The sequence below is a fragment of the Anser cygnoides genome, chromosome 3, assembly GCF_040182565.1.
Source record: "Anser cygnoides isolate HZ-2024a breed goose chromosome 3, Taihu_goose_T2T_genome, whole genome shotgun sequence".
In the NCBI taxonomy this organism is placed as follows: Eukaryota; Metazoa; Chordata; class Aves; order Anseriformes; family Anatidae; genus Anser; species Anser cygnoides.
Window position 1 is genome coordinate 57,862,433 of NC_089875.1, and position 25,932 is coordinate 57,888,364.

Genomic DNA, 25,932 nt, shown 5'->3' on the forward strand with positions numbered 1-25,932 from the left:
GGGAGGTGGCGGCGGCGGCCCCGGCTCCGCCCGCGGTGCCTCGCCGGGCGTCCCCCGGAAACGGCGCCGCGCTCCGCCGGGGCCGCCATGGAGGACGAGGCGACGCGGCTCGGCTTCATGGAGCGGGCCCTCCAAGTGGTCGGTGCGGGGGGCGGCCGGGCGGGCTCCGCGTGCTCCCCCCCCCCCCGCCGCCTCCCGGCTCATCCCGGCCGCGTGTGTCCCCCCGCAGGCCCGAGGAGCGCTGGAGGTCGGGGAGGTGCCCGTGGGCTGCCTGCTGGTGTACGAGGGCCGGGTGCTGGGGGAAGGCAGGAACGAGGTGAACGAGACCAAGAACGTGAGTGGGGGGGGAGCGGGGAGCGCGGGGGTCTCGGCCCCGCGTCCCGGGGAGGCTGGGGAGGGTCGGGGGGAGGAGGCTGCGAGGCCGTCCCGGCGGCACGCTGCCCCCAGCGGGGCCGGGAGAGGTGGGTGTTACCGGCAGGCTGGCACCGAGCCGGCGTCTGGGATGAAAAGGCCCCCGGGATCGTCACGGCCACCCGCCAGCCCGACCTGCCGCGGCCCGTCGCTGAACGGCCTCCCTGCCTGCCCGTCCGGGGACCCGAGGACTCCTGCTCCCACTGCCTCTCCGCAAAGAAGGGCTTCCCAATTTCATATTGTGCTATAAGCTTTTTGAAAGGTCATGACGTGTAAACTGAAAATCCAGCTCTCTTGCTTTTCTAGGAAAACTCCCGTACAAACAGAGGAATCGTTTTGGAAGGGGAAAGGAGAAGACAAGGAGCTGGGAAGTTGTGCGCGGTTGCAGAGTGCATAGGCTAACAAAAGCTGATGTTTGATTTCCACTCTTCTTCCTTTCACAAAAGTATTACCTTTAGATTTTTAGACCTGATGCTTGCAGTTTTAGCTATAAAGTTAGATCTTATGCATGCTGAGAGACACGTTAAAGTCAGTGAAGATTTTTTGTAGCTGTGTAAATGGATCTGATTGCAGGATCTGGCTGAAATTTATATTCAGTGTCTCTATTCTCAAAATGTGATAAAAGGTGCAAATAAGTCTCGTAGGTTCAAAAATATACCAGTAAAGATGAACTATTATACTAATTTGTAAGACATTCATAACGTATTAAAATATTTTTTTAACAACTCAAGAAAGTTAGGTGGCATAGAAGATAGGTATTTCAAATTCTGTCTGTGTAAACACCATAGGAAAGCAGATACTTTTTGGGAAAATTGTGCTAGAGTTATTGCTGCATACAAATCATATGATGGTAAATGAGCAGAACATAACTGGTGAGACTAATAACAAAATCATAATCAATTTAAAATATTAGGGAAGTTTTCTGCCTTTTTTTTATATTAGCATCAGGTTTGCTTGAATGTACGTACATAAATCCAAGTGGCCTGATTTCAAAAATTCCAGCTGCATTTTGGAAACAGTAAGCTGTTAGTATCTTAGCTGTTAGTATCTTTGAAAGCCAAGTCAGTTTTAAGTTTCTGTTTAGCTCAAGTTGCAATTCTTTTGTCACTTAATTTTCATAAATGTTTACATTATAGTGACAGGAAACGCTGGATGTGCTCGTTGCATCCAAATTTCCGATCATGCAGTTAGTTGCTCCATACACTGTGAAAGAAATTGTGAGCTCCAGAGAGGCACTTACTATGAAATGTGGATGTGGGAAAGTGTTTTCAGTTTTCTCTTAAGGACTTCTGGCATTGTTTAGGAAAAATCCTGGAGAGGAAGGGAAAAAAAAACAAACAACTCTGGAACCACTGAGGCAGTTCCAGCAGACATCATAAATTTGTCAAGTTCCACTTTAAATCTAATTTTTTGCCTCATCTCATATTGGAGGACTTCTCCAGAACATCATTCCTTAGATGGCTAGAAAACATCTGATTTCCAGTTTAAACTTTTTAAGATCCATTTATATCTGTTCTCCTGCCAGCATCGTCCTGTGTTTTACATAGCTTGGATGTATTTAAAGTCATAACCCTTCTCAGCTTTTGTTTTTCCCAAGGCTCTCAGAAGGCAAGCTCTCTTTTTGTGTTCATTCTAATTCTTCTGTACATCCATGCCAGTTTTGATTCACCTTTCTTGAATTCAGTTAACCAGAACTGTGTGTTTTATGCCAGATGGACTTTCTCTTGGGCCTCGTTTGATAGCAGTAATACTTCCACTCTCCCTGGAAGTAAGTCTGCCTCTCTTTTTTGGAGCTGCCTTTGTCTTTAGTGCCATTTTGTTATACTTAGTGTATTGTTTTCTCCCCACTCCTGCCTTTTAGGACCATCCATTTCTTGAGTGATTCTCTGACACTCTCTTCTGATGACGTCTTCATCACATGTTGCTAGCTGTTTTATCTAGGTCTTTCTCCAGTTAATGCCAATGGCCCAGATGAAAATGTTTATAATCAAAGTGTTTATATCAAAATAATCTTTGAGCATCATTGCTGATAAGTTCCCTCTAGGCAAATATTTCCCCTCTCAGTGCAACTTCTCTTCTTTGCTTGCCCACCTTAGATTTTCTGTACTGTGCTGTTTTCCCCAGACTGACAATACTTATTTACGTTGTGCTATGCCAGATACTTTTTTGAAGCCCAGAGAGTAGGGATTGATATTTCTTTTGCCTAGAAAAATACATTTGTCAGAGAAAGTTACTGGTTTAATTTAGTGCCAACTCCTGGATGCAAATCCACATTGTATTTTATTTTGTTTCCCTTTTACAGACTAGTCCTTATATTACGCTCAAAGTTTGTTGCGTTGGTTGTTCTGCTCTTGAGACCAGCCTGGATCTGTAGTTGTCAGAATTGTTTGTCCTTCCTGTTTTTTGTTGCAGTGACTCTGCTCTGACAGGTTTCAGTGGTGTGATACTCTTCCCTTGATGTATTAAAAGCATAGCTATGGGACTGGCAGCCATTTGCACAAGTTCTTTGGTATTTCTGTGATGGATATGATCTGTCAACTTGGTTTTTGCCCCTATTCTATGCCTCAGGTATTTTCAGCGTTCTGATGTCTCAGTTCTGTATCTCACATACTGTAATTTCTATACTCTTATTCTGCCTTTCCACCCCATTCTCAGTGTCATCTTTACTGAAGAGCCAAAATATTAATTTTGTTTTGGAGTAGTGTTGTATTTGAGTCTCATGCCAAAGTCACTATAGTAGCTCTAACCTTTTCACATGTTTCGTCTCAAGACATTTTTACTATTTACATAATTTATATTACGTGGTCGACTTTTGGTGATTCTTACTTTAGTCTTTGCTTGCTGACATCCAAAATGTAGATTCATGATGGCATTCTTCATCCCTAGAAAACTTTTTTCCACGTTTGAAAAAACAGTCATTTATCCAGTTAGGTCTGCAGTCCTTCCCTACAGCTTTGCCCTTGCTCAGAAGTCAAATTACCACTAAGCTTTGTGTCAGATAATCTTCCTGTCTTCTTCTGTAAGTCCCTGCATCCTCTGATGTAACTGGCTGGCGTTAGGTGCAGGTAGTATCTCCTTTACTCCTTCATCCAGTTCCTAAACTGCTTGTTTTGTCAAAAAGGTGTAGTTGCTGAAAGCTTTCAGATTTTTTCAGTCTATTTCTTGTCACCTTGCATACTTTTTCTGCCCTGCGTGTCCACAACAGAACACACTAACATTAGAGATACTACTTCTTACTCTGTGGGAGTAATTTTCAAAATCACTGATCATCATCATACTCTCCTGGAAAAAGTTGATATTGGAAGACGGGAGTTTACATACAGTTCTGTTTTTTATTTATTTATTTATTTATTTATTTTTTAGGAGCATGGCTGTGGCGTCAGCACTTCAAAATAGTTAGGCATGTCACTGCTTGTATTCACTGGGCAATAGTGCAACGAATGTCTGTGTAAGACGCTCGTTCTCAACAGCCTGGCGATAGTTCTCGAGCTCGTGCCAGTTCTGTGTTCCCTCTGGCAGCTCCCACATTTGTTTGCTTGTTCGCAGTCTTGCCTCAGACCAACCTTAAAATTTTCTTCCTTATAATGTATGTGACCCCTCCCAACTAGAGCTTTTTTTGTCTTTTGGCATCTTTATTTCCATGTATGTTGCAATCGTATGTTTCTCACTGAAATGTTCTTTCTTCTAGGTCATTTGTTGATACATGCAGGCTTCTCATCTTTGTTATCTCCTCTTGGGTCATTGTAGCATATGTCTTTGCCCACAGCATCTTGCATGTACAGTACATGATAATTGGAAATTAAGTATTGTTTGCACTCAAATTACTAATGAAGCCGCAGGACAATATAGAAATTGGAGCTTTGGCCCCCTTTGTTCTCACTTGTTAATGCTTGTCTGAGTTTCAGAAGGTGCTGATGATGTCTTTATTTGTCTGTAAAGACATTTGTACAGTTTGGGGTACTATTTTAATAGTGTCAAGGCTTTCTCCCTGGTGACATCAATTCTCATTCCTCCTTGGAACACCATTCACCACTCTCTAACAGTTTTCTTTTCCCCTTTCTACTTTTACCTGCTTTTGTCGTTTTGGCTTTACCGTAACATAAAAGACTAGGGCAAATTAAAAAATCATAGGGCTTACAGAACACACTGAACTGAGTCAGTGACTCAAGATGAAAATCATCTTTTTTCATATGTTATTTTACACACAGCATGTCAGTAAAAAATGAGTATCTGGACACAGCTCAATATAAATTAAAACCTTAAGGCAGACCTAGAAGGCCATTTTTTTCCCCCCGTGTCTTGTCTTTAGGAGTGACCTTTAGCAGATGCTTAGGGAAGAAGCTCAAGAAACAAGAAAAGACTAGTGTACAGTCTTCCCTTGCATAGCCTTTCCACTTTTGGAAGTGAATAGCTTCAGGACTTCCAGAACCCAAGACTGTCTGGATCATTGCTTCTGATAGCTGTCTGTGCACATATCCTCCATGAATTTGTCTAAACCTTTTTTGAACTCTTTTATGTTGTTGGCTTCCATGGCATCCTGTGGGAATGAGTTCCTCAATTTAATTACAAGCTTTGTGAAGGAGTACTTCCTTCTGTTTGTTTTAAATTTGCTGCCTGCTAATTTCATTGGGTCCCCACTTGTTAGGGGAATTAATAGATCAAAATTTACTGTGTTTTTCCACATTTTTCATTATTTTTATAAACCTCTGCCATAGTTGTCTTTACTTGGAAAACTAATGGTATCATCTAGTGATTTAAGAGACATAGTCTCTTTAGTCTCTGTACGGAGACTGTTCTGTAACTTTGACCACCTTTTTTTTCCACCCTGTGGCAAATGTGTTCTGGCGCTGCCATAACTTGATGAGGTGAGGACAGCAGAACAGTATGCGTCACTGAAGTTGTGGCTGCACTGGGAACTAGTAGTGTTTTGTTATAGTAGTGTAATAATCTTTTCTGTGTCTCTCTTTTCTGTTACCACAGAAGCTGGTATGACTTACACCGACTGCGTGGCTCTTCTTAACTTTTGCTCCCGAGATCAGCAGAGGCCTAAAAGCCACTTTGTTTACTCACTATACAAAGCAGTGTTGTAGGCTGGAGTCATGTTGTGCTCTGGTAACAAGGGCTGATTGCTTGTATTTTTTTAATTCATGCTCAGGAGTTGAAAAGCTACCATGATGTTTATGTCTCTGATTTGAGGGGCACAAAATTAGAATAGCCTCAACTTACACTTTGAGTTACAGGAGCTGTAGTAGTTCTGAGGGATCATTCTGCAGGAGGGCATTGCATTTAGTATCTCCATAATGTGTCTTCACTGAGACTTCAGCTGATGTGATCTATTTATTCAACAAGGGAACCTTCACGACACCATTTCACTAGTAGGTCTGGAGGAATCATGTCTGCATATTGATTCAGATCCATGTTTTTATTCCTAGTGGGCTCATTACTATGTTAGCTGAAATTACAAGTGCATGCCTGGAATAAATTTCTTGCCTGCTTACCAGGCTTTGGTTTGTGTCTCGGAGACAGCAAACTCTTCCTTTCAGCTGAAGCTATACTGAAAAGATGCACTCAAAGAGCATACCTAATGCTCTCCAGCTGTTGATGGGAATATACTCCATGCGACTAAACTGGAGCTAGTCCAGTGTGAACTCCCTTGAATTGGTGTCAAGTCCTCAGCACTGTTCTGCTCTGTGGACATGCTCCTGTTGTTAATGTAGGCACAGGCAACGTAGATCTCTGTAGGAGTTTTAAAACATTTTTAGACAATATTAAACTTGCCACTAACTTATTTATACATGAGTCCTTTGCCATATAGTGTACAGCAACTTGCAGTTATCACCATTTATCTTTGCAGTACTGAAACTAACCCAAATTCATGTATTGAGAGCAAGTTATCTAAGATCACACAAAGACATATGTAGCAGAAGTAGAATTTGTATTGCTGAAGTCTTAATCTAGCTCCTGGATCAGAAACATCCCTTTTCCCAAGAAGATTAAAAAGAAGGAAAATACAGTCTCAATTCAAATACGTATCAGGCTCTGTAACCGGAGACTCCTTTCATAGCTAGTACTTTGTCATGTTTTTACTGTAACATTTGATCGGAAAAACACGCTGCTGCAGCCATTACGGAGCAATACTGGGAGAATACAGATTGTTCTGGAGCTCTCTGCAATTAAATTCAGCACATCTATTGTGTTCACATTTTTGTGCCATACCTATTGCTGTGACCTCTGTGCTACTTACCATTCAGTCATCTTGGATTGAAAAAAGAGAAATCAATATTCTTGTAATCAGGCATGTGCTGCAGTCCCTGCCTATTAGGTGAGAGACTTGCTGTGTATGTATGTATTCCTGACCAGTATTAAACCTCATGCAAACTGAAAGTGCTGTGCCTACATAGTAGGCCAGTCAATTCCAGAAATGCACTGAAATTATTAAGTAGTCACAATATATTCAGTTCTGTGCAGGCATACTAAAATTGTCAGAGGGAAAGGTACCAGCTAAGAGCAGTTTCTTACTATTGCCAGAGAAATTCACCTGACCTGCATTCTTGGTCTTGGAAGCAAGCTGTGGGCTGGATGAGTTGTTCTAGTGGGCTTTGTGTGTCCCGTGATCTGCAAATAGAGCTTTTCTTATGCTGGCTTGACAGGGAGGAGAATTTCCAAGCAGACTCCTCTGTCTATAAACAGGTAGAAGAAAGAACAGGTGTGTGCTTCTGGATCTTGATGTGCTGCATATGAGATTGAAGTTGAATGTATTCTTACTTGGGTTACGTATTTCTTCTGCAGTTTGGGCTGCACAGAATTGAAAATGTTTTCTCATAAAATCTCTTCTGCAACTTGACAAGCAAAATGGTGTGCTAACATGGGACTTCTCAAGAAAGCCTTATGTTACTTTTTCAACAGAAGTGAAAGTAATTGCACTACTAATAAACCAGACATCAGGCTATTGTGCCTTTGACTTGAACGAATAATTTTATGACACTGTATTCTATTTCCATTGTGTCTGTATAAGTGAGAAGTTTAAAGTGTGAATCAATACAAACTTTTAAGAAAATGTTTATTTTTATCTCCTAGGCTACTCGACATGCAGAAATGGTGGCAATTGATCAGGTCCTGGACTGGTGCCGGCAAAACAATAAAAATCACGAGGAAGTGTTTTCAAACTCAGTACTGTACGTAACCGTAGAGCCGTGCATCATGTGTGCGGCTGCTGTGCGCTTGATGAGTATCCTTTAATGGTTTTCATGCTGGGAAACCACACGTCCAAATATTAGTTGTTTGTTAGCGAGCCTGCAGAGAGGGGCTGGACACTGTCAGGCAAAGCCAACAGGGTTACCATCTTGTTGCTTGAGAGTCTGTGCCATCCTCCATTTACTGCATGGTAAGTAACGAGAGATTCAAGAACAAAAGAGGAATGGCGCAGTTACGACAAACAATGATTTCTCTTAGGGATATAAAAATACACTTTAGAAATAATTGCTGTTACATAAAATCAGCTAGTCTCAGTTCAGTGTTCAGTTCTGAACAGTGTAAGAGGTAGTAAAACGGCTTTGTATGTCTCTGTTTTGGGATTCATGCTTCTGAGGAATGTCGTGCATCTTAGATTATTCAGAAATAAGTTTTGATTTTAGGAGGGAGGAATTACAGTGCAGACTAATGTAGTTTGAAAAGCACAAGCACATTTTAGTGAAATTTAATGACTAATCAGGCTACTTTACTTCCTGCTTGGTTTTCACTTAATACCTTAACTCATTCACATAAATTCCACGGGTCATATATGGCTGTCAAAATGAGCGATTTGGAGGCTGTGGCTCAGTTTTGAGCATCTCATCTGATGATATGGTAGACACAGGAGAACCATTTGAAGTAAGCTATAAAATGTTTTCCTTTGTTTAGAGCTAGGGTACTATGCCTAGCTTAGGGCACTATGCTTTGAGAATGTTATGGAGCAGTTTAAGGGGTTCCAGATGAAAGATGATTAGATGTCCAGTAAACTTGACGTAACAAGAAAACTGTAAGTCCTTAAAGAAAAGAAAATTGAGGGAAAGCCTGGTAATCATAAATTATTTAAAAGGATGCATCAAAGAAGAGAGCAAAGAATTATACTCATGGTACAAGGTAAAGAATAAGTGTATCTAAAAGATGGGCAGTACTCAGAACAGTAACAGCTGCAGGAGGAGACAAGGGAAAAATTGTTTTAAGCTGTAGAATATATAAACATATAATCAATAAAGATCAGGTAGCAGCAACTTACTAGTTTGTTTTTTTTAGCTGAACCACTGGAAGTGATTGCATTCATGCTCCTGGTCTATTCATACATGAGGTGAAATGCATTACCTTAGATTGACTTCATATAGTTCAAATCCCAAAACAAATACGGACTGCAAAAGTGGCAGAGGTTTAGGTATCAGGAGATTTTTCTGAACCGTAAGGATAATAAAGCATTGGAACAGAGTGGGGAGAAAGAGACATCTTTGTCCTTTAAGATTAGAGTTCTTAGAATTTTTTTCTGCACTTAACATTTATGATTTAATGAATGTAAAAGGTAGTACATTTCAGCATTGTAAATAAACACTAAAGGCTCTAGGTTCAGAAAGAATTTAAGTCAGCAAGACAATACCATTTGGCAGTCTACTGTTAACATATTAAGTAAGCATCTTTCTGTCAGGGTGTTTGTGAGACTATAATCTGAATTAATTTGTATTGTCCATACTGCAGGAGTGTTCACAGGCTAACATTGGCATGTGGTATTTAATTTTTCTGTATGTTCAGAGGAAAGAAAGGAGAAGATTCATGATCCTGCAGATCTTTCATTTGTTTCTTTAGGCAGCTGCAATGGGATGCATAGGTGTAATGAATTCCTTTCTATTGTGGATGGGGATTTCCTTTAGTGTTAGTGACATTTAAATGCTTTGTTATTAATGTTCATAGATGGGAAAAATATTTTGGAAGGACCAAAAAGGTCTAAGAGGTGACTATTAGGAATAAAAAATTGTGTGTGAAAGAATGTTTTCTGGTAATTTCTATAAATACCCAAATATACATCTCTTACATTTCCAAGTGCTTGCCAAGTATATGGTGTAAGTTGAAAATGCTTGAAAGTAACTTAAGTAAAACTTTTATGCACTAATTTTTAAGAGAGTTTTACCTAACTTTTAAGTTACTAGGGAAATGGCTTATTCTACTGAGTCTTGACATTGTATTTTTAAAATATATTAGGTATTCAGCCTGGAAAGATGATTTTCTGACCCCCAAATAGTTAAAGGCACGTGTTAAGTTAGCGGAATAGGCAGTACAGTTGTTTACAATTACTCTATACTTAAGGCATTATTTTGAAGCATGGACTATGTTATTTTCAGATGCACTCATAAACATTATTTTAATTTGAACAGTGCATTTCTGGCTATTATGCCAAAGAAGCAGTGGAACTGTTAAAAGCTTTCTACAGACAAGAAAATCCTAATGGTAGGTTTCACATTAATGGATCTGTTTTGTTCCCAACTTAAAGCAATGCTGGCACTCGTATTTTGCAATTCACTTCTGATGTTTCTTCTCCCTTTCTGTTTCTTCATGGCAGCACCAAAATCAAAAGTACGGAAAAAAGACCGTCGTAAGTAGGCCTACGCTGACGTGAAACAGAAGTTTACAAAAACATTGTGTGTGAAGGTTTCTTCAGCATCCTTCTTGTATGGTCAAATTAAACTATGTTAAATATGTTCTATGTGGTGTTTTTACTAATGAGATACTACCTGTTCCTGCGTCTCTGCCTATGTCTGTGATTTCTTGTTATTATATATTACCAAGCAGAAGAGTAAGTGACTCTTCTTGGGTGAGGAGAAGATTTATGGTTCCGGTTGAGATGTTTACAGCCAGATGGACCCACTAAAATGAAGCCATTCTGTACAGCACATTCTAGGATATTTTCTTCTGCCTGGAGAAGCATCTTGCATTTCAATAGCAAATGTTTGCTTAGGCAAGTACGTATATCTCTTGGAAGGTTACATTTGTGAGGCCTTCACAGTCCTGGTGCATATGCTTAATCAAAAGACTATAAGGCACTGTATGTTCCTTGAAGATTTGAGATAAGACTGTTGTAACAGTTCTTCATTGTTTTTTACACCCCCTCTAGCGTACACCAAAATTTCAAACAAGTTCTAAAAGTCATATAGATATCTAGACATGGATATATGCAAAACAGCACATTCCAATTTGCATATGCTATTGCTAATAAGCAAAACAGACATCACTTGGCTTTTCATACAGCAGCATTTTCATACAAAGTTGTGGAGAATGTGAAATCTCATCAGACTATCCAGTCCTCTCATGAATATTAGCACAAGAAATGCTTTATCATTAAGAATCTGCTAAGAGTTATTCTCAGCTACTACGTTATACTAATTAAAATGGTCAGATACATGTGAAAACAAGGACATGAAATTGCTAATAGAATGAATAAAATATTTGAGATACTGTATCTTTTCATAGTGCTGGTTGTTTTTGTCATTTCCATGTACTTTGCTTGGCCATGCAGTAATTTATAATCCAGAAGAGGGCCTTGCAGTTCCACTAATGAATTAAGAATACAAGCCCAGTTCAATCTTGATTATGTTGCTCTTAGTGGATAGTTATCTTAAACACGAAATGTAGTTTAAATAATTGATATTCAGAAATTTGAGAAATGCCTTAACTTTTTTTTTTTAATGTGGAAGAGTGGTTTAGAATTCTATGACTATAAAAATTGAGTACAATTAAACCTTTTGGATATTTCAAATGAGTTTGTTCTGGTTTTTTTAAGAGCATTAAAATCATTACTTTGTCACCATTGCTCCTAATAGTCTAGAATTTATATTTTTGTATTTACTTACTGTTTACACAGTGAAAAGGGAAAGGAGCATTTTTACCATAATACCTAATCTCAGAGTTCAGAAATACTCTTCCTTTAACGTGAGCCCCTTAAGTTACATCTGTGACCTATTCTGTCCTCCTGACCCCATGACCATTCCTTACAACACTCAGATATTTTTCCCTCCATAAGGAAAAGTAGTTATGACTACAAATAGAGATTCTTTTACCTTCAGAGCTGCAAGGGCTCATGAAATAGACAGTGATGGTGGAAAAGCTATTTAGAAAAAGACCATTTTTAATGACTGTGATGACCAAAAAATGGTCACACCTGGGGTTACTGTGTTTGGTTAGTAATACAAGGTAGCTATGTCTGCATACAGATACGTATATTCTCAGCTGGACTATAATTTTTCCGTATCTTGAAGAAGTCCAAATTAAAGGAAGACTTTAGGCTTCTAGACTCTCACAGACACCAATGACAGTAGGAAATGGAAGCTACATATTGTTTTGGACCAGAACCTAAGTCTCTTGGCACCTATTCGTCTGCAGAGTGACTAAGAACACTTTCCTTCCCCACTGTGTTGTTTCAAAGAAGAATGGTGTTGATATTTGCATATTATGACAGTAGGAGCCACATAAAAAAGCAGACAGATTATTGGTAATAGAACATTTTAAAAGCTGTGTCCAATTCCACAATCCTTAAACATGGAATAAAAAATACTTTTTAACAGGAATTGGTAATAACCTGTTGTTTAAAAAGCAGTTTAAGTCCTGCTCTGAGCTCAGGGAGACTGAAGAGGGTGTCAAAAATTTCTGTGAAGAGCAATCAAGGATAACAGCGTGCATTTTAGATAATGGACAAGAAAGAAGAATAGCATAGCAAGGTAAAAAATGTATTACAGAAAAGTTGCAAAAGATTCTTCTGTTTACTATTTGCGGTAATAGTAGTATTGGAAGACACATGCAGATGCATGGTTTTAAGTACAATACTCAACTATCTTAGGGAACAGACTGCTAAAAGGTTACATTGAAAGCAAAAATGCAGCCCATTCTGCTTAACATCCTACTACTTATGTGAGCAAGAACAAATGCAGATGCACAGGTGTTTTTATAAGAGAAACTGCTTGTGTTTGAAGACCAGCCACTCAGCAGAGCCATGGCATGACATCTTGACAACTCGCATGTGTTCAGCCATCTCGTTCTCTCTTCCACCTATTCCTCAGTGCTATTCCTCTCTACCTGTAAACTGCCAGGCTCCCACAATGGTAGCGGCAGCTCCTGCTGCTCTTCTTGTGGGCAGGCACCCAGAGAGGCTGCTCCGATTTGTCTCTACCTGCCACTGCCTTCAGAGGTGTGCCTGGGGCAGTTGTTTCTGTCTCAGACATGTTGCAGCTCTTCCTAAGTATGAGTGGACCGAGAGCCTTTTCAGAAGGGGAAATCATTCCAGTTATTTTCTGTGAGCAGGTGACTGCTTCTGTCTGATCTGAGCCTTCTCAAGGCCAGACAGTGAGATGTCTTGTTCCGAGCTAGGGCCGCAATACATTTGGCCCTATTTCCCTCTCTCGGAAACATGTTTTCCTGCAATATGCATCAAGAAGACGGAGCACACAACCCCCTTAAACTTCTACAGTAAGTTTTGAGTTTGTTGTTCAGAGTAAGATTCACAAACCTGAACGCTTCACAAGAAGGACGTCTGAGATCCTGGGCAGCCAGCTCTCGGTTCAGGCTCAGAGTAACATCTCCGTGGCCAACCTTTACACATGGGCTGGAAGAAGGCAGAAGGTGGCCACCGCTGTTACAACCAGATCAGCTGACCACCTTTGCTGGCCCAGATCAGAAAATGATCTTACAAGAAACAGTATTAATGAAATAGAGAAAGAAGAATGTCAGAAAAAGAATTAAATTGTTGTTGGATTGCTTATTTAGCAAGAAGGAGACAGTTGCTCATGGCTGCAGAAGCATAGGCTTGGTTTGTAACTGTTGCTACCAAACAAGATCTTGCAGCAAACCAAGCCGGAGGCACCCCAGGAATCAATAGCTGATTGATACACAACCTGTAAGAAGTGTTGCTGTCTGCTTGCTAGGGGCCTGGACCTAAGGCTTTGGCTCTAGCCCTAAAAGAGTGTCAAGTGCAACAGCCTTAATTGTTGCTGCCACCTGGAAAACCCAGAGCAGCGGCTTATAAATGCTGCTATTCATTTTCACAATGCTTTTACTTATTTATATCTGTGTCTGTTGCTGCATAGCAGGCCTCTAGAGCAGCAGTAAATATATTCAACTGGTTTACTTAAAGAGGTTTAAATGCCTCACATCACAGTTTTTCCCTTGCTACTTGATAAATAAATATGTAGGCTTCAGCATTACATTTACCTTGGACTGTATTTTTGCCAGTTCATCACAGGCATGCATGGTTTTATTTCAGCATTTGGTTTGCTTGTCAATAGTCTGACATCAAAATATATCGACCCAGCTAGGAGGGCAAGGAAGCAAAACAACACGGCTTTGTCTCTGCTAAACCAATTACAATGACAATCCAAGGCTATAATAAATATGTCTTGTGACTTGCACACTAGAAGAGAGGCTGAATTTAAATTATAGCTTTGGGTTTTGAAATGCTCACTGATCCATTCCACTCCTATTAAGAGCGCCTTCCGCTCTGTGAAATTAAGTGATATCTTTACATGACAGTTTAATTAATTTATTTTTCAATATGTACATTTATGGAGTTTCTCCATTAAGCTTTTGAAATGTCTGTAGGTCCTATGCGTTAATGTAAATGCGCCATGGCCCATAATTACCTTTGGCAGGCTTAGGGCACTGATAAAAAGATTATATTTTTAAAAACTAAAGTCTTCAAACTTCCCCAGCGCTTGGCAGGAAATCTATTTCTGTGTTTTATTTGGAGCAAGACTGGGGAGCCTGCAGCCAACAACTCCAGTGTAGGCAGTAACTGTTACATTTTAGAAGAAAATACATTTGACACTAAATGAGAGAAGGAGAGAGGAAGACAATTAGTGCTAGAGTACTAGAAGCAGCTGTTTGTTTGTTTTGCCTTGTGGCTGCCAATATATACCCTTATCATTAAAGTGCATCTCAAAATGGGGTATTTTCTACAAAATTACTTCACAAAACATGGATCTTTGTCTTCTTAAGGGGCTGCCCCAAAATGAGTTTATCTTCCTTTTTCACAATAGCTCTGTGATAGCCAAGAATGCCGGATTCTCCCCTTGCCTCCTCCTCCTTCCTTTCTAAAAATGAACTTTTCAGGGATATAAAGAACTCAGAGAAGTTTGAAGGAGAGCAGATGGCCAGCAGTGATCCAATAGGATGTAAAACTTCAGTTAGGTAGTCGCTTGGCAGTCAAGTGCAAGTGAGCCTGTGATGTTTCCATAGCGATGTTTTTACATGGTGCCTTACTTTTGTCTTTTGAAAATCTAAGCGGTTTAAAAAAGGACGATAACATAAAATGAAGGGCTCTGCGGACCTGAATTTGTGGCGTGGTGTAATTAACTGCCCTTCCCTGTCTGTGCAAGCAGGGAACCAGAGCAGCAACTTGGGCTCCTCACCGCTGACGAGAGGCGCAGAGACCTCAGCTGCACTTACCCTTGCCAGCTTCAGCTCGTGTGGTGCTTGTGTGGGCTGCTCGAGTTGCTGGATAAAGTAGGGGCAGTTTCTGAAATTAAGAAATGACTCAGATGCTAGTGTTGTTGGGGAGGGATTGTTCAGCCACCCATTTTTATGGTGTCAGGATTTCACATTTACATAAGGTGGAAGGTTTTGGGGGGCACTTTTGTAATCTTCAGAGCTTTCTCTACAAAAAGGAAGCAGTGTAATAAAAATTGACATGACTTTGATTCCTACTTTCTCCTTTTGAAGTCTGAGAGGTAGCCATTAAAGTTGCATTAATTTGTGAGGTTATAAACAACTGCCATTATCAGTGCAGCCATATTGGGTAAGAGAAACAAGATTTGTAGGGAGAAGCAATATCTTTTACTAAGCCAAATGATACAGTTGGAAAAAACAGGCAAGCTTTTCAACAACCAGCCGTGGGGACACTGCGTTCAATAGCTTACCAGCTTTTTCCCCACACCTAATGAAAGTAAAATGAAAATAAGTACATGTATCCACATACTATCTCCCTGCACACCTACATCTGGACAAATTTGACTATCACCTGGTCTGACTAAGAAAAGAAGTTGGAGGAGTCTGTGGACTTGTGGCAAACTGCTCTGGAATCCCCAGCAGCCCCCCTCTGCTGCCTTTGCACAGATGGGTCAGGCCAGAGCTTTGTGAGGGCCCTGAGCAGTTTTCCTTTCCCGCAAGACTCCCAGCAAGGTGCTCGGTACAGCAGCACACTTACCTCTCGCCCTACGGGATGTGTGTTGGCGTGCAGGGGATGGCAGCGGCCCCGCTGCTGTGGCTGTGACCGCTGTCTGGAGCAGGGGGACTCCCAGGGAGAAGCAGCTTCCTGCTGGAGTGCTGTGGAACAGGGCAACGGTAAGTTGTGTAATCTGTGATTTACAAATCCCCGAGTGAACTCCCATGAAAGCTGTGGTACAAGCAAATGAAGTATATTTAGCCTGGGAACAAAATCACCTAGCTGCCTTCCCGTGCTCTGGCCTCACCTGTGAACTCAGAGTTACCCAGCAAGGAAACCCTCCACTTGTGTCGTGGCCAGTCTGTTATTGCTAAAGCTGACCCTGCAGACAGCAAGGAATTCTTTTCTAAGAAATCCATTTTCTCATCCTCTGCAACTTATTTCCAGTCATGTTGTGCAGCACTTGTGCTGGCAGCAGCAGTAGCAGCCTGAATGAGTCACTCAGAACGGCACCTGGCAAGTGCGCTTCTTAATAGTTGAGCGCTTATCCTGTCAGGGAGCTCCATCAGGACGTTTGAGCTGCCACTTACAGCAGGGAGGGCTGAAAGCTCTCTGCAACGGTGGCAACAAAACCCTGGTTACTTACACTGTAGGGCACTTCAGTAGCATTTCCACCACCAGGAAGATCTGGCAGCTTTGGCGGGGGCAGCTGCAGCTTGGGGAGTTTTTAAGTATGGGTTTCCATAGTCCTTGCAGAACTGTTGCTCTCCTGTGCAGCAGAGGGCAGCTAGGGAACTGCCTTTTGGTGGGCTGGAGCTGGGCCAAGTGGATCGGCTCAGGTGCATCCCTTTCCCATCTTCACCTGAATCCTGTGCCATGGCTGTTTCCTCAGTGCTCGTTCGCTTCACTGTGTTGTACTGGCAGTTCGTTTGGTTCATTCCTGCAGGGCGTATTCAAGGTAGGGCAACTTGTAAATCCTCCTGCTACCTGTACCCTAAGACAGGGTTACAGAATGCTCCCATTTCGAGCCACCTGCCTGCTCATTTCATGTTTCCGACCACTGTTGGACAGGGCTATTCAGCAGCCAGCAGGACTTTTCCTGCATGCTGAGTTAGTTACAAAACTGAAGGATGCCTTTGTGGCTGGTGCTACGCTGAGTTCAACGCAGCCATACTGAAGCACATGCCTCCCTCTCCGTCTTGCTGCACATTTTTTTCATTTTGTGCCCTTTTTCTCCCTTCCCGCCTTCCAAAAGCCATGCACAGCCGCACCATATAGCTGAGAGCAACAGTGATGAGGAGCCCCTGCCCTCCTGTATTTCTGCGGCTGCTGTTAGAATAATGCCAGTTCCTACAGAGTGATAACCCACAACGAGCCTAATGAAACAGCAATCTGGCATTAAGATGCGTATATAGTTGCCATTTGTTAAATTGACAGGTGACATTTGGAACATGCAGCCCCTATTCATTTTTAAAGCTAAATACTCTTTCAAAATAAAGTCTTTGCCATGAGTTTTAAAGATTTCCAGCCTAGACAGGGCCAGCTGTGCTTTTACACAATTTCTGGGCACGAGGTCAGATTCTTAGCAGCTGTAATTTTTTGTTGCAATGAACTGGACATGTCATGAACAATAAACAATTACCTGCCTCATAGATTACCTTGGACTCTAGTTTTTGTTTTTAACCTTTTCATGTAGAACTATTTATACAACAGGAAACAGAAGGTTTTGACACACAATTTTTAATTGACTTGAATTTCATCATCTGCTACCTAGTCCTACTCTTCTGCATTTTTTATATTTACAGTAAGAAGGCGCCAAAGGGATTCTCTGAACACCAATAATTTGAAATTTGTTCATGAGCAACAAGACTCACCTTTCTTACAAACTAATACCTCAGACACGTTATATTTCAGGAACAGTTAAGAATGTCAATGGACTGAGCTCATCCAACTGAAGAGCACAGAAATCATGGCAAGGACTCACCATTCCTTTCCACCTTCAAATTGATATCAACATATTCAATAGTATACTTATGATAACTTCCATTTCCAAACCCAGAAATGCTCAGAAGAAAGAGGTGCTCAAACTTTATCAAAGTTGTACTCTTATCAAGCACTTGGCTGTTACCTCATACTTATCAATTTTATTGTCCAGAGAACTCATCTCACCATTTCTTATTTAATGTATTTTCCACATTACTCCATTTTAACACTAGGATATTATTCCACTACTGCTAAGCTGCCCCTTCAGCTTATTTTTGCATGTAAAAGAGGAAAAATGAGGCCTTCTAATATGGAGAAAAGCTGATTCTAGATGGCTAGTATTGACCAAAGAGAAGGAAGCACCTTCTGTGGATATATGCCAGGCACAAGAGCAGAAGATAGCGTAGTTCACCTCATGTCCTTTCAATGACTAAGCCAAGGTTGTCAAAAGGCAATGTCTCTTGACAGATGCTTTCCCCAGCAGCTAAGGCAAGAGCAGCCAAGAGTGTGGCCAGCAACCCTCTCACACTGCATTGGATTTGCCAAGAGTCACGGCCACACGGGAACCACAAGAGGAGCAAGAGCCTGCAGAATGTTTGAGTCACAGGGACATTTTCTTTCTTCAAGTTAAAAGAAAATCTTCAATGATTTACATATGAATTGCTTCTAATGAGGACACACAAGCTCAGTTTTCCAGCAGACTTTCAACAAGGCCAAAATTAAGGATACAATTACATGGCAGAATACTAGACTGAGATCTTCATGGTTTTTATGTCAACAGTGAAGTCAGCCACTGCTGGTGGGTGGGAAGCAGCTCTCTTTAGGGATGTTGAGCTGGTTGATTTTCTGATTACTTCAGAGAATTTTAAAAATAGCAAATTATAATAACAGGCCTATAGACTCTGTAGCAGCTTTCTGATTAATGTGAACCTCAAGATATATGCTAAATTCTCGTCCATAAGGTATGCTGTTTAGAAATTTTCTGGATGCTATTTTAACCTATGTCTTCTGAGTCACATTAGTCAAAAGAATTGGCCTGTAATTTAATTATTGCAAATGGTGCATCAATGAGTTATTTCCTAGGAAAGAGAGTTAAGAAAACCCTACACTGCAATTAATGCTGAAATGGAACCCTTTTTCTTTGGTCTTCTGAAATGTTTTCCATATGACAGGAGCCAAGTGAGACTGAAAGAGTTTTGAAAATTCTATTAGAAAGTCATCTTCACCCAGAGCTTTCCCAGAGACCAGAGGTTTTATGACTCCTTTTTATTTCTTCCTCTGCTATGGGACTACCTAACTGTTCTCTAATTTCCTGCAGAATTATAGGTATTTCCAATTTACTTAAGAGACCTTGAGTCTGTTCAGCTGTGCAAATGACTCAGATTAGTTACAGGATTTTAGAATTCAAAGGAGACATCGTTAAGGTCCACAGAGTTTGTAGCTCATACAACAGATGACCATACACAGGAACAGCATAACACCCTGTGCTTTCCTTCCTGAACTGTACTGCCAGCAGTTCCTAGACATTTCCTCATGGCTCTTAATCTCTGCTTTTCCACCATTTTGTAAGCAAAAGATTCTCAACTTTTGCTTCCTGTAGAAATGTAAGTAAAAAGCAATTGTGCACCTGAATCACATCAAATGAGAGACCTTCACTATCCTGCTTCCTCAATACCATGCAGCTTGATGATTCAAAGCAGATGAATCAAGAAAATCAGCAACATTGATGATTCTTCATGGGATTTCAGGGCTGTCCCATACTGAGGCAAGGAAACTGGAAAGGTTTTCAAGCCCTATGATGTTTGAAAGCACTGTGAGGTGAAGAGTATTGCTTGTTCTGTGATCCACTCCTCCAACCTTCCTTCTATACTGTCAGCTTTGTCAGCTCTGTATATCATGTAGGTAGTTTGTTTTCGGGCATTCACACTCTACAAATGAAACTCAGGTCTTTCTGAACTTGCTAGTAGCCTGATCTGTGGTCTGCCCATGCCTGACTCATCCAGAACACCTAACAGAGAGCTTGGGCACTTCCCTTCAGACATCTTCTAGAGCCTAGCCCGCAACCAAGCTAGACTCAAAAGCTGTGTAGATGGCACACAAGGTTTGAACTTGTGAATGAGCTTAGAACCTCTTACAGAGAGTTGGACTATACCACGTGAGACACTTTAGAAACTCGGCTGAACTAGGTTACCGTTGCCTTAACACTTTCCAAGGAGTGCCTTCCGGGGATAGCATTTCATGCAATCTCAGGATATTTCACTTGGTTCTATACAGCGTGCCTATTTTCTTCCTGACAAAAGGAAAAGGTGAGAAATAGAGGGGACTAATAAAAAATGTCACAGAAAGAAAAAAAATCAAATAAACCCAAAAGATATGGCAAGCCAATGTGCTGCACATGCAAAATGCTAATATGCGACATCATTAAAGCCTTGATCCTGTGAAATGTGTAGGGCATTCCTGGCAGCCTGTTTTGCTGACAGTCCTATTTCTAATACATCTCTCTCCTAATTTGCTTCTGCAAAAAAAGTTGTGTGTGTTTTTTTTTTGTTGTTGTTGTTTTAATTACTTTGGGGAAAAGGCAAGGGGAATGGGTGCAATGGAGTTGCAAGAAAAATAAAAGCTATGAGCTTGAATTAATTAAACAAATGACCCATGCAATCAAGGAAGATGGTGGAGACCAGGTTTCTGCACTTGAGCTATTCCTGGAGGCTGAAGGGAGAACAAAGGGACTGAGCTGGTTCTAACCTCTACAGCAGGTTGCACCAGAAGATCTGTACCCTCTGTCCTCCAAGGCAGAGAGCAGACACAAGGAGATGTAATTATAAAGAGCCACACAGTTTACATACTCTACTGATCTTAGCAGCAGCCCCTCTTTAATTCATGCTGTGTTTGGGGAGACTCAAAGTCTGGCATGCCAAAGTTTGGGATTGGGCTGGAGGCAATCTTTGTGCTGTGGGAGAACCAGTTGTTTCAAACTATTTCTAGTGCACTGTGTTCTCCACCACTTCTAGCCACTATCTAGGAACCTGTGAACCGACGCTTGTGTTGGCAAGGTGGCTTCTCTACTCCAGGTAGACTCATGGTGGGAAACCCCATCTGTTGTAAAACCCACTTCTCTTTATCCAGCCCCTCCTCCCCTCTCCCTCTACAAGCCCTGCAGGCTCAGTGTCTCTGTATCCCACTGGAATCAGTCTGTATTTACCTGGCTGTACGTCTGCTCCTTTTGGTGAGTGTACAGCACCGTGTTGGGCTTTGGTGATCCCACCAGTGCTTGACCTGCTCAGAATACATGAGTTCACAGACACCAGGAACCTCTCCTCCACAGGATGCCTATGTAAATACATCGTGTGTGTGTTTAGTTTTAAGACAAGGTTTGGGCTTGAGCGTGACTGATAGAGCAGACATACCTTTTATTTCCAGGGTGCGTTTTGAATATGTTTGGTGTCTGAACTGACCACCATTTTCAGATCCTATGGCTCTTTCTCTGTTCCGGTATGAATAACAAAGGCAAATAATCCAGTTCTCAGTGTCTTTGCCTGAAGAGATATAAATCACACTCTAGGTATTATTTCTTCACATGTTATGTCATTTGCTGAACAATTAAGTGTGCGTTACTGAGGGATTAAAAGTGAGCCAAGGCTACAGAACATAATGCAACTTCACAGCAAGAGATGACAATGCAATTCTTTAATACCTTAATATTATTTCTTGTAAAACCAGATGATGTAAAATCAATTCCATGCTAAATTATGCTTTCATCTTCAGTCCTTTTAAACTTTAACCAAAAAAAAAAAAAAAAGAAAAGAAAAGATGCCAATGGTCCATAAATAATCTCTAGATAATGTGTTAAAGACCTATGGTAAATGGCACTCTTACAAACCCATATTTATATTAAAAAACCTCATATGTATACTTTACATAAACTATCAACTGCAGCAGCTGAAAGTAAAATAAATGCGTTGTGATGAATGTACATCTACTTTACCATCCGTTACATATCATCTTTGTGAGAAAAATACTTTTTTTTTTATTCTAAGCTATGTATTTTAAAAAGTTAACACAAACAAACCGTATATTTTAGCTGTATCAAAATCTAAATATCTACATCCCAGAAACAAGCAATTGCACAGAACTGTATTGTAAACTATGCACGGATGAGTAATAAACCACTAAAGTTTTAAATAGAATTCCACAGAGAAAAGATGCCTCAGGTGTGCATCTGGATGCTTGGACAGGTAATTTAACGGATTCGTCCTTGTGAAATTCCAATTTTTTTTCAACAAATGCAGCTCTGGGGTGTAATTCGGGACAGTATCTTCATAATATAGGACCGTTCAACATTCAGAGTGCTAGCACCCAGAGCGGATCAAAAGGCAGCCAGGGGTTTTGCAGGGTCTGGCTTTTGGCTATCATCTCCCTGAAAGCCACCTGAGGGGCGCAGCAGGGCAGTGTCGCAAAAAGCCTTGGCACAGGTGCTGGCTGCTTGAGAGGTCTGAAAACCAGGGGATGAACCACCCCTCTACTCCCAGCAGAGTGTCTTGATCCCCTCCTCTGTAGGGAAAGCATTCTGCTGTTGCTAGCACAGCAATTGCGCTGCTGAAAAATCGGCTTCCAAATAATTTAGTCTTTACTTAGCGTAAGAAAAAAAAAAAGCTACAAGATGAAGGCTAATGAAATACTGGAAAAGGGAATTACTTTACAGTAATAAAATACTTTGCATGTTTCTAAGGGCACAACATCATGACAGGTTTGTAGAGGGTCTTTCAGAGCGAGCTTTCTGAGGACCCTGTACCTGTACACATAGCCTGGTAGTGGAAAAGCTGCCACACTAGCCTACACCATGCTAAGAAGGCAAGCCACAAGTTAACCCAAGACTCAGCATAGCACGGGCAGCTGGAGAAAGCAAACAAGGAGAGGGAACAAAGATGTGCCCTTCCTTTCTACATTAACCTCGCGCATGAAGATTTTAGTAATGGATTTTGAGACTAAAGTGGAACTGCTACATTTTCCAGCTCTGTAGTCCCACTACCTAGCTCACAAGGCTCTTGATGCCCTTCCCATGTACATGCAATATTCCTCGTTTGGATACTTTTTGAATTAGTTAGACACCCTCGGCCACAGGTAAGCTAGACAAGGATATGCCTCAGTGCATAACTGGCAAACTGTGACGGGGAGGAAGAGTGCTTGGCAAGTTACACCTGGGGCACAGATCAGGCTCCTGGTAGCATGGAGACCTTTGCTATTTATTGTGACGACACCTAGGAAAGGAAGGATGCAGCGCAGAGCTCTAGGTTTTACTTCTCACCTCTTCCACTGACTGTACAAACAGAGTGATAACTGCTCGGCCTCTCAGTTTGCTCCTCTAAATTACAGCGCTCTCAGGAATACATCAGCTGGGGGGTTTGAGGCTCAACTTGTACAAACCAATTTTGATTCCTTCCATCAAGTGTCTCATTAAGTGTAAAGCGCCTCCGGGGAAAGGCAGCTGATTAAACAGATTCCTCTGTGACATAATGAATTTACAAAACCCCTCCAGTTTTGCTGGGAGATGTTTGGGGAAAAAGACGTTCAGCCACCGAGGGCGAAGTCCACTGAGGGGAAGAATGACTCCATCTCCTCCCCACCTTCGGGCCCGGCAGACCTTCCCCACCTGCCTGGGGGGCCGAGAGGGGCTTTCTGCTGGGCGCTGGGAGCGAGAGGAGAGGCCGGGAGGCCGGGCACCCACACCACATCACACAGCTCACAGCCGGAGCCCAGCTCTGCCAGCGTCCCCACGCGGCTCCTGCACTAAAGCCCCGAGGCACAGCTCCTCCAGGCGGGCTCTGCTCACGCAGGAGGCGCGGGGAAGGAGGACGAGGCGTTTCCCCGCGTTCGGATCCTGTTTTCAATGTGACTCAGCTCTGCAGAGTCCGTAAGGATGACATGGGCTGTGCTTTATTAGCAGTTAGGTTAATGTTTGGAAATAAAAAGACTGATGGTTTTATCTGTTTAATGATTTGGTGCTGCCAAGAGCAACCATAAGCACAGCTCAATGGTGCATGAAGAGAGTACAGGCTGACATTCATTTCCCACCACTAAAATCCAAACATTAGCACACAAGTTGTGCAGCAGGCTGGCAGGGGCAGGCAGCCAGCATCGCAGCTATTGGCGTGACTCAACGATAATCATTTTTCTTCATGGGGATTTTAAACCTCCCTGCAATGGACCGGGATAGGGATGGGCGAGGTGGGCTAGTTTTGAAGCCTGGCGGTTCATTTGTGTTTGCCCAGCTTCCTATGCCCTTGGCTGAACTAAGCTACAGAGCTGAGGACTAAAAGACTCCTCTCTTTTTCTCCCCGTTATTATTTCACCTGTGTGGATGTCCTTTTTTTATTTCACATTTTAAATCCCCTCTTTCCAGGCATATTCTTTAGAAAACAGGAGCTGCAATGCGGACTCACCGCGTGCAGCCAGGCACCGCCACTGGCCTGCCATATGCAGCCAGCAGCAGATACAGCAATTTATTACTGCAAAGCGATCGGACGGATAGATCCTGCGGTCAGCTGGCATGGAGGCAACGCTGGGTCTGGCAGGTACCATCAGAGCAAAGAGCACAATAAGAGACACCGGGAGCCAGTGGACACAAGGACGTTGTCTCAACAGATGACAGCTTCCTCAGGTAGTGTTTATCGCCATTTATCACGGCGTAAGTGCAACTGCTAGACTTATTGATCCTTTGAAATTTACGTAGAGCAGAGTTTGGCCATTTTTGGCTGAGTCACACAGAACACATCTCCTTCTGTGCACAAAGCCAAGGGAGAGAGAACCCACTGAAATAATCACGTTGGAGTCGCACTCCAAGCAAAGCTTCCTTGGATGTGCAAACACATGCCTCACCGACTTCTGGGAAGACGCGTGGCTGTATATATAATGGTCCAGCTGGCCCAGCAATGCCAACGAGTAAATATTGTGCAGTTGTAAGAGTGCTGCATAGCTCACAACTAGCCCCACAAAGTGCTTTTTGTAAAAGCGCCTCAGGCAGCCCAGCAGCTGCTCGGGGAGCTGTCACACAGGCAACAGGGCCAACCATGTTAAACAAGAAAGAGCTTCTGCAGGGCTGGCAGACCTGAAGCACTAGGTCTCCAAGACCCCTAAAGCTTCTGTTGTTGCCCCACATCTTATTTATTTCCCCTGTTTTTATTCTATTGGTATCTACTATTTCCAGTCAAAAGGGCAGTATCAGCAGCCCATGTTCTCAGCCACCTTCTTATATGTCTGTGACACTTCTAAGACAGAAAATGCTGCCAGGAGTTACCCATGACTTTCACATGCCAGGTCAACACTTCAAATCTTTTCCCCTCTGCCAGAGCTACACTGTTTGCTAGCACAAAAATAAGCGGAGTCTGAGCTCTTCCCACTCTCCCTGCCTTTCCTCATATACTTAATAGAAAAATAGCTGGAGCACAACTCCCACATATTGCATGAGATCCAGACTCCAGCAGCCCTAAAACAGGCTTTTTCCTGTCCTAAGTCTATGCTAGAACTAGTCAAAATTTAACACTTGCAAGATTATAATGTCTTCAGAGCAGGGGAAATGGGGGGAGGGAATCCAAACAAACCTGAACACACCCGAAGATATGCTGCTGCTTCCACAACTAACAGAACCCCACGACGCTAAGCACCTCATTTAAAAAAAATAAAAGTCTTTCCACCACCTCTTTAACCCCAGCCTCAAGGCCACCTCTGCTCAACAGCTACATACTTTTCCTCCAGCTTCACATTTGCAGCCTTGCCATCCTAATGAGAAACCTCTGCCAGCTGGATCCAGCTCCCACAGCAATCTCTGTAATGAGGACAGGCACCTTGGGACCTACCTGCCTGGCTCAGAAGAAGAATTTGGTTTGTTTTTCCAATCCCCCGTGCTGCACAGAGTCCTCTGAGGCCATGATAAGTGAATGCCAGACCACCTGGCAGCAAAAGCAGGTAAGGAGGGGACTGTCAAAGATCTGATGTGTGGGAGGTAGCCAGGGTGGGAGGAAAGAGTTAATGGGGAAAGGGTTAATCAGCCCTTGGATATGAGCACGCAGCTTTGATCCCAAGCCTGTGAAGAGGGTGCAGGGTGCTGGTGCATGTCTGGTGAAACTTCCTTTTGGTTATATAGCTTCAGTTCTTTACTACATTTCTTTTTTCCCCATTTCATTTGCTGTATTTTAGTCACAGCTAGTTGGGAAGGGGAGGCTTCACTTTCTCATGAAGTTACTGTTCAGCCAAAGCCCAACTTTAAAAATACATTTTCTAAATATGCACTATTCACTCTTGTCCTCAGTAATTTGGTTGGCAGAAATAAGAGCTGCAAAAGCAGATCTTGTCAGTCATTCTCAAGCCTTCCATAA

General features: G+C 42.1%; 1 protein-coding gene and 2 long non-coding RNA genes across 3 annotated transcripts; 1 reads left to right on the forward strand and 2 right to left on the reverse strand.

Annotated features, from left to right (window-relative positions):
• The first annotated feature begins 5 nt into the window (after positions 1-5).
• ADAT2 (adenosine deaminase tRNA specific 2) lies at positions 6-10,130 on the forward strand. Its single transcript, XM_066994223.1, has 6 exons — positions 6-138; positions 230-334; positions 7,489-7,639; positions 8,174-8,280; positions 9,807-9,879; positions 9,992-10,130. The coding sequence occupies exons 1-6, from the start codon at positions 88-90 to the stop codon at positions 10,030-10,032; spliced, it is 528 nt and encodes a 175-aa protein (XP_066850324.1). The 5' UTR covers positions 6-87; the 3' UTR covers positions 10,033-10,130.
• Positions 10,131-14,439: 4,309 nt separating this feature from the next.
• LOC125184961 (uncharacterized) lies at positions 14,440-17,299 on the reverse strand. The gene is made up of 3 exons (XR_007169675.2): positions 16,224-17,299; positions 15,620-15,738; positions 14,440-14,932 (listed from the first exon to the last, which is right to left on the reverse strand). It is a non-coding gene; the product is annotated as an uncharacterized lncRNA (long non-coding RNA).
• A 2,875-nt stretch (positions 17,300-20,174) lies between these two features.
• LOC136790443 (uncharacterized) lies at positions 20,175-25,706 on the reverse strand. Its single transcript, XR_010830364.1, has 3 exons — positions 25,414-25,706; positions 20,968-21,096; positions 20,175-20,890 (listed from the first exon to the last, which is right to left on the reverse strand). It is a non-coding gene; the product is annotated as an uncharacterized lncRNA (long non-coding RNA).
• Between the last annotated feature and the right edge of the window lie 226 nt (positions 25,707-25,932).

What these genes read in the sequence shown, in the direction of transcription:
- ADAT2 (XM_066994223.1), top strand. Translation starts at nt 88, where the DNA reads ATGGAGGACGAGGCGACGCGGCTCGGCTTCATGGAGCGGGCCCTCCAA. An exon ending in TGGAGCGGGCCCTCCAAGTG is followed by an intron (nt 139 to 229) that starts GTCGGTGCGGGG and finishes GTCCCCCCGCAG; the next exon opens with GCCCGAGGAGCGCTGGAGGT. An exon ending in CAGACAAGAAAATCCTAATG is followed by an intron (nt 9,880 to 9,991) that starts GTAGGTTTCACA and finishes TCTTCATGGCAG; the next exon opens with CACCAAAATCAAAAGTACGG.